Source organism: Limulus polyphemus, unplaced genomic scaffold (genome assembly GCF_000517525.1).
Source record: "Limulus polyphemus unplaced genomic scaffold, Limulus_polyphemus-2.1.2 Scaffold4817, whole genome shotgun sequence".
In the NCBI taxonomy this organism is placed as follows: Eukaryota; Metazoa; Arthropoda; class Merostomata; order Xiphosura; family Limulidae; genus Limulus; species Limulus polyphemus.
Window position 1 is genome coordinate 9,781 of NW_013670427.1, and position 8,995 is coordinate 18,775.

An 8,995-nucleotide genomic window follows, 5' to 3' on the forward strand; every position below is an offset into this window, starting at 1 on the left:
ACGCATGTGCCAAAACATTTTGAAAAAAAAAATATCTGTATATGTATGCATATTATGCTTTTGAACTCATGGTTTTCTGCCATTTGTTTGAGTATGTATTTAATTCAGTGAAATTATACCAGTTTAATTATACTAACTGTAAACTGGTGGTTGTCTGTCATTTGTCTGGGTATGGATGTAATTCAGTAATATTATATCTGTTTGAATGTGCTATTTCTGAGTTAATGGACTTGTGTCTCTTGTTTAAGTATACTTTTATTTTCACAGCATTATGTCTGTTTGTACATAATCTCTCAGGCAATTGTTCATTGTTAGGTAAAATGTTTTTTTTTTATAGGAGTTTATATCTGTAAACATATATACATGATACTTATGTACCAAGGGATTTCTGTTAGTTGGTTTTGTAATTTTTAACTCTCAAAATCCACTTGTATCTTAATATTATATAACTCTCTTTTCAATAAAAGGTTTTTCTTTTCATAGGAGTTTATATCTGTAAACATATATACATGATACTTATGTACCAAGGGATTTCTGTTAGTTGATTTTGTAATTTTTAAATCTCAAAATCCACTTGTATCTTAATATTATATAACACTCTTTTCAATAACTTTGTTAAATAACAGATCATGATTTGCCTTATTTTTACTTTCGAACTGTAGAACTCACTGATGAACAGAAAGAATACCAAGCTCTATCTAGGAAGTTTGCCCGAGAAGAGGTCATTCCTGTTGCTCGTCATTATGATGAAACTGGAGAAGTGAGACAAACTTTGTATTGTCTTTAACATTTTGTAATAGATTTAAAAAATACAGAATAATTCAGCTTCAATTTTGGAGCTATATATCTTTCTGTGCATGTATCTATCTTTAAGTGTAGGTGTATTTATGTATAATTTTTTTTTCTTGCTAAATATTCATACTAGAAACACAAATCATTTTCTGTTGTTACATAGTTTTTCAAAACTTAAGTGGTAGTGTATGAGGTAACACGTTTGTAATGTTTTAAGCTTGTATGAGAATCTCATGATATTTTTTGGTTAACAAGTCTATGTGTATGCACTTTTTGTTCATTTTGACTGTTTATGAAGTAGTTTTTTTTATATGTAATGTTCTAGGCTATTTTAGTGTAGAAAAATAATATAATTTTATGGAATGACTATAATATAAATTACACCTTTCCTTGTTTATACATTTACTTCTTTTAAGAAAACAAGGTGATTTGAGATACATGAATGGTACAGTGCTTGCAGTTATCTAAATAACAGTTGGCCTTTGACACCATTGCCTTGAGATGAGGAAGTAAGTGATATGTTTGGGCACATGTACTGTATGCTTAACTGGTGGTGTGATGATTATATCACAAACATAAAGATTTTTTTTTTATCTAATAGAGTATTAACTAGATATACCAAAGTTTGTTTTGTGAAAAATAATTATTAACAATTTGGTACATGTAAATAAATATTAATATTTTACTTATTTGAGGAAATATGTTTTCTTTAATTTTTCCCACAGAAGGAGTGCTGAAAAGTTGATGAAACTAGATCAATTTTTATAGTATTATATAAGTTCCTTTTAATTACAGTAGCAAAAACAAATAAAACAAAAATCTGCCACCACCTCCTCTACCATATGCCCAAAGTCATGGCTAAAGTTTCTGTTTATGCACATTTGCAGCATATATATCTTTCAGAAATATCCTCAGACAGTTCAAGGTCAAAAATCTAAAACATTAATCATGAGAGGGTAAAAATGGCAAATTTGATAGATTTTGAGTGAGTGTGTTTGAACTAACTCCTGAAATTATTTAAAAAATACAATCACACTGGTCACTGTAGATAGATGTGTACAGTATTTCTTCTGAAAATAACTGTTTTAAATATACATATTTTATAGATATTTTCAAAATTCTGTTCCAGTATAATTGTAGAGTGTTTGGCACATTACTGAATAATACTAACTCAATACTTGTTTATTCGGAAAAAGTACTATAATAACTTTACATATTAGTTAATAAAAAAGTAGCATGTTATGTTACTTATTACATGTCACTTGTTACATTTCTTTCTCTTGTCTTATCTACAAAATAGTTGTTGTGACTATTCTTCATGCTTTTTATCTATGCTTCTGGAAATTAATTTATTATGTGTGTGTCCATTTGATTGCACAGTTAGCCAAATAAATATGTGCATTAGTTTTCTCATTGGATAGACTGAGAAAGGTGTCTAACAACTGTTTAGTTCTGTTGTTGTTACAGGCAGAGTAACTTTGTATAATCTAGTAGCAATATAGATGTGTTTGGAACTAAACAATTATCAGACACCTTTCTCAGCCTGACTAGATAACTACTACACAATTATTTGATGTTGTAAGCTCAGTTTATCTGCCTATGTTGTTATTCCAGGCAGAGTAACTTTGTATAATCTAGTAGCCATATAGATGTGTTTATGGGTAGATAAACTGAGCTTACAACATCAGATAATTGTGTAGTAGTTATCTAGTCAGGCTGAGAAAGGTGTCTGATAATTGTTTAGTTCTGTTATTATTACAGGCAGAGTAACTTTGTTTAGTCTGGTAGCCACACAGATGTGCTTATAGGCAGATAAATTGTCTTACAACTGTTATAGACAAACATACTTAATATAATATCTAATGTCTGTTGAGTTATGTTTTGTTATAGCCAGTAAAGTATAACTGTTTAGTTCTTCTGTTATGGGCAGAAAAATTATGTATAATCTGATAGTTGTTGAATTAAGATCTTTGATTATACTTGCTATATTTTTCTGTTCTCTATATCCAAGGTTTGTTACATTTCTTTCTTTCTTTACTGAGATTTGTGACTTATTCTGTTAGATATAAATGAGTTTAAGTGATTAATGATTTCATCTTGGGATGTGATCATGATTACTTTTCTTTATTCCTTTTCTGTGTAGAATGTTTTTCCAAATTGTAGGTTATACCATTTTGTGTCACTTTGCTACGATACACTGTTGGTTGCTTTTCCTCACATTGCACTCTGTTTTCTCCATCATCAATTTACAACAGTTGTTTGTATCTCTAGTTCCTTTGTGTACTTTGGCTGGACTTTGAAGAAATAATAGAATTTTCCAGTCTTCGTTATTCCTCAAGTCCTTCCAAGCATCATTCTTGAGAATCATATTTCAGTGACTGTGCTTGGTTATTTGCTTTCTTATCCCTCTTTTGTGTAGTGAAGTTATAGATTTTGTTCTGAATGGTATACATTTGTGGGAGCCCAGTTGCTTCCTGATATATTTACTTAGGGATCAGGACATGGTTGATTCTTCTACCTCAGTTAGGTCTGGCTGTGTGTGTCTGAATTCATCATTTTTCAATGGTAGTGCTGTATCAAAACTATGCAGATACACCATAACAATGCCATAACCATTGTAATGTGAGATTGTTTTATAGTTTAGATTTTATTGAAAAGCAAGAATATTTGATTTGTTGGTAGAATCTATTATTTTATGGTGTAAGTACTTTTTTAAAACATATTTTAGAAGAAAACTTTAGTAATAAAGGTGACAAAATTTAAAGTAATAAAGATTTAAAGATAATCTGTGAATTTTGTTAATAACCTTATAAAGTTTATGCAAGACATAAGAAATAGGATTATGGTGCTATTTGTGTTTTCAAAATCTATTGGAAGAGAGTAATGATTTTTTTTTGTGGTTTAGTACCCAGTTGAAATACTAAAAAAAGCATGGAAATTAGGACTAATGAATCATGGGATTCCAGAAAAGTATGGTAAGTATGTGTAATTACAGTATTAAAAGTGAGGGTACTTACCTCTTTTTCTGTTGTTATTATTAATACTAATATCTGGATAATATATATAATAAAATATAATGTATTTGAGAATCTATTATTATTATTATTCAAGAGTAATATTCTGAAATGTTTATATTATGTTAAATTGGCTATTGAATGATTTGTTTCAGGTCTTTGTTTTAGATCTTCAATTTTACTAATATTTTCATTATATTTCTCAAGTGTAATTATTGTGAAACATAAAATTCCATTTATACATATATCTTAATGTACATATAATTTAAAGACAACAATGGACCTATTGGCCCATCCAGGCCATTTCATCTACAAAACTAAACTTTAAAATGAAAGTAAAACACTCAAACCCAACTGTTATCATTCAAATATTCATCAAGCTTTCCCTTAAGCTCCCTTAACCGTATTCATCACATTTAAAGGTAATCCATTCCAAAGGCCAACCACCCTGTTAGAAAAATAAAATTGTTTTAGCTAAAGATGACTCCTACCCTGCTAAGATTTATACTTCTGTCCTCTAGTCTTATCATTCTCACCTTTAAGTATGAGAAAAGGATGGTGCATCCTTTATACACTTCAGTCAGATCCCTTCCAATTCATCTTTTTTTATCAAGAAAAAGTAATTTGAGAGATCTTAACCTAACCTTTTAATCCCAGGTATTATCATCCTAGTAGCCCTCCCCTTTCCAACAGTTCAGTTGTATGCCTAAGGTAAGGAGGCCAAAACTAAACACAGTACTCAACTTAGCCTAATTAATGACCTATACAATGAAATTATAACCTTCTTGACTTGTATTTAATGTTTCTGTAAATGTTGTAAAAGTATTTATTTTTCATAATAGGTGGTGCTGGGCTGTCCCATCTTGGCGGTTGCCTTATAACAGAAGAATTGGCATATGGCTGTACAGGGATTGCAACAGCAATGGAAGCTAATAATTTGGGTGTATGTTTGATACTGTTGTTGAAGAGTAACTTAATGGTCTGGAACATGTATTTACATTTATATTACTTTTAAAGTATATGTTTATGAAATGGATTAAGGTATATATGTTCTTTAAATGGTATTGTTGTGTAAGTATTGGATTTATGTTTTTACATTGTTACTGAATTATAAGAACTGACTGAGTTGTTGATCATATGTGCTGAAATTGAGGCTAATAATATGGAGTATGATTTTGTACCACACTTGCTGATAATGAATTACTAGGGTTACATATAATGTTTTATTAAAATAAGCTAATGAGCTGGAGTTAGATATATCAGTGTTCCATATTATCAATAAACCTGGAGCCATGGCTACATTGCTCCTAGCTTGGGGTACAAAATTTTAAGCTTCAATAATCTTAATGGCTGTGATTTATTAAGAGTAGTAAAGAAAGATTCCAAGATCTCCTTTGCAGAAAAAAAAAAATGTCAATTTTCATTCAAGTCCTTTTGAGACAGTGTGATTGGTTGTTTACCTCATTTGTCTGTTTTACTTCACTGATTTCTAATATAAATTAAGAGTTCCACTCTTTCTCTAAGGCAGGTAACCTTTAATAGGTAGATCGCCCATTATCATCCATTCTAAGCCGAGTTTAACCCTATAATGACAATGCCATTTTTAAAACCCTTTTCAATTAAACAACTTTTACTGTCAATGTATTTTAATGAAGTTACCAAGTATGTTATAATTGAAAGTTTTATATTATCTAAGTTTTATTCCTTTATTTCAAAAGAAACCTCTAAAATATTATTTAAAACTTGAGTTTAGTTATCACATTATGTGCTTGCAGTTACAAATCTCAACTTTACGAGCTGGTATATAAGAAACTTTATGTGTAATGTAGATGATTCCACGCAGATATTCAAAGTACAGTATATAGGTTGTTCTGATACGATATCATGCTTCTTCTCAGAAAAAGCTTTCTTGACTTATACTGCCCTCTGTCGATACAAATTTTCACTCCCAACCAGCCTTGATACTCCCACTTATCTCTGTATACTAAGATGTAAATGATTATTTAGCAACTCTTCACCAATAGGAGTGCAACACTACTCCTATTGTAACTAGTGCTTTTTCTAATCTTGCAGCTGTTAACCACTTCTCGATTGGCAGTCTTATTGAATAGACTTATAGAATAGAGTGGTTTCACTCGTGGTTTGATTCACTTATCCACAAGTCCTTACTTTTTTAATTTTTCTTCTTTAATTACATTGTTATTTACCATTTTCGTTCTCTTTTGTGGAGTTATGAATTATTTTATCTTTTCTCCTCTTTAAATTTCATGAGTTATTCATTCACAGTTTCAGGTGGTCACAACTACAACTGCTGCAAATGGGTTGGAACCATGATTCTTGGCTCATGAAATAACAGCTCTTGTATGTTGGAAGTTGACCAGTTTCATGCAACAATCAGAAAATACTAATTATTGTCCTATCATGGTTTTCAGTGATTGTGATGTTTTGGATTTAGACAACCTTTTCCCCCTCCTGAATATGCCCAGACCTCTTTTCTCTTTGGTGGATTTAATATATTCAGGTTGTTCCACCCCTGCCCTTCTTGAGGATTAGCCGTTCAGTCATTGTTTTAGTGTTTCATCCATTTCAGGGGTTGATATGCCTCGACCCCCACGTACTGTGGACAATCATGCTTTTGATTATCATCATTCTAACTTCCTTTATTTGGACTCCGAGAGTTTGGTGTTTCTTCTCCCCTAGTGGGGATTGGACCCTAATAATTCAATTATCTTTCCTGTATTTGTCTTACTCTGACCACTGTTCTCGGGTCAAGGCTGGTGGGGGCCAAACTCTTTCAATTCCCCCCTATTTGGAGGTCCTTGATAGTTGATCCATGTGTCGTTTCAGTAAGTCTGGTCCTCTACTTCCATTTTCTCCCTGGTTGTCTCACAATCCCATTTTTTGCCCACCTGAGTCTTTATAGGAGCCTTTGTTTCCACTGTTCTATGGACATGTGGCTGCTTTTTTGCCTCCTAACAAGATGACTCAATCCTACATCCTCAGTTTCTTCTCCAAGACATTGTCATGGTGGTTTGGCTTGTCAAAGTGGAGCAGTTTTCCTCCCACCCACACAGTTTTCTGGTTCATTTTGAGGTATTTTTCAACTCCCTTGGCCCTACCTGCTCCACTTCAGTTGCGAGCTATGAAATGTCTTGTATATAGCATCTCATCCTCTCCTTCTCCTACTGCATGAGAGGTTCTTGCTCTTTTGGGGACATGGGCTTCCTTTAGGTTGTGCACTCGTGCATCATCAGAAGTGGGTTTGATAGACTAATGGAGTCTTGTTCAGGATCCATTAGTCTATTCATGAGTACCAATCCACAACATCAGATCCTCGGTTCATTTATACTCAGAATAGATTCTGTCTATATCCAAGGTTTCCACTGCTTAGTCAGATCGCCAGCAGCATCAGTGATTATTGTATACTTGCAGGTGCTGTGGGGTTTCAGTTCCAAGATTTTTTGGACATGTAGTAATCTTACCCATTGGTCCAGAAGCTTTGTAGGTCCTTGGGTCACAGTTGGTCGTTCAGTTCACATTTTCCCTATTATTATCCAACCAACCTGTAGGGTTTCCATCTCCTGCAGTTCATTGGGATTTAAAACTTAGTTCTAGGGTTATCTGAGTCTGGTTGGTCTGTAGTAGTGAGAGAGTTGGGCCAGTTCTTCAGTTTTTATTCTTGTTAGTTGTTGGGTCTATGAAGACAGGAAATTGGTGTTCAGTGATCAATCTTCCTTGTCTATATCAATGCCTAGGTTCTCCAAGGTTCACAAGTTAATCATTCCTCAATCTGTGGTAATTTTTTACTAGGGTTGTAGTTGGCTCCTATCTGCACTTTGCCTTAGTGGTGAGATATCACCACTATAGACAAGAGTCAGGTACTGCAGTTCCGAGGTTTTTTCCTTCAGTCTCCCATAGGCTTAACAAGGGTTTTGCTTTATTGTATGAGTTTTGTTGTCCCCTTCATTCCATTGTATTGTGCATATACTATTTCATGGATGAATAGTTACTGCTGGCAACATCTTGTCGATTATTAGACTCTCACATCCTGCTTCTAATTTCAGATACAACCTAGGCAGGCTTTTCTTGGGACTATGAAATTTATTCTTGCTTCAATTCCAATATGTCATCAGTCTGAGTATTTTTTTTTCATCTCATCTCTTAGTTGGGTTCAGCTGTCTCCTATCCTGCTCAATACTATAAAATAAGTTGCTACACTCTTACTCCCCTCTCCTTTTCCCACTGCACGGATGGTTCTTTCTCTTCTGAGAATGGGGCATCACTCGAATCCTTCGTGCCTTTGGGACGAGAACACAAGCAATCCTTTTATTGGTCTTTAAGCACCCAAGAATCATACACATCTATTTCTTGGTTTCCTCTGTTTCCTTAGTCGGGATCATTCTTCAATCTTGAGGGGTTAAGTCGGGATACTACTACAAATTGGGTTCCTCTACTGCTTTCTTGTCCAGAGCTATATTCTCTTCACGAATGCCTTGCTTCAGGGATTGGGTACATATACCAACAATCGGGAATTCCAGAGTATGCTACAATCGTTTGAAGGTACTTTCAGTGCTCTTCATGTTACCTAGTTGATTTTCATAAAAAAATTTGATTAGTAATTCAATATATGGTATGAATTCCCAGATTATTATTCCTGGCACAGAGACAAATCGGGTCTCTCCTATCTCACCTCATATATCTAGCATTGCACATCAATCTGTGTTGAGACTGCCAGTGATTGTATTTGCAATGAGAAGGAGACATATATTTGGTTCATTGATGATCCTCCAGGGGGCTCTAAGGCTGTAATTGAAGGTTATCCTGGACATTCTGGAGAGAATATTGATACATTTTTTCCTGCACCTTCTTTTATTCTATTGGCTTCTCAGTCCCCCTGTGAGACAGTGGTAAGTTTATAGACTTACAATGCTGGAAATCAGGGCATGATTCCCTATAGTGGACTCAGCAGATAGCCCAATGTTGCTTTGCTCTAACAAAATGAACTTACCTGACAAAATATTGTCCCAAACATCAGTAATAAGAACAGTATTTAAAAGAAATAAAGCAGGCCACTTTGGGATAAGCTGCCTATGATTGGTTCATTGAGATTACAGGCATATCACAAACACTACTTATATATATAATTCTCTTCTTGTTGTCAAAAGTCCACTTAGGCCTATTCAATTACT

At 33.6% G+C, this 8,995-nt stretch overlaps 1 protein-coding gene across 2 annotated transcripts in view; it reads left to right on the forward strand.

Moving 5' to 3' along the window:
* LOC106471730 (medium-chain specific acyl-CoA dehydrogenase, mitochondrial-like) overlaps positions 1-8,995 on the forward strand; it is a 74,686-nt gene that overhangs the window by 9,742 nt on the left and 55,949 nt on the right. For both annotated transcript variants that reach the window (XM_013932349.2, XM_022400335.1), the window contains exons 4-6: positions 663-760; positions 3,698-3,767; positions 4,649-4,749. In XM_013932349.2, coding sequence (XP_013787803.1) covers positions 663-760; positions 3,698-3,767; positions 4,649-4,749 — 269 coding nt within the window. The remainder of the gene's footprint in view (positions 1-662; positions 761-3,697; positions 3,768-4,648; positions 4,750-8,995) is intronic.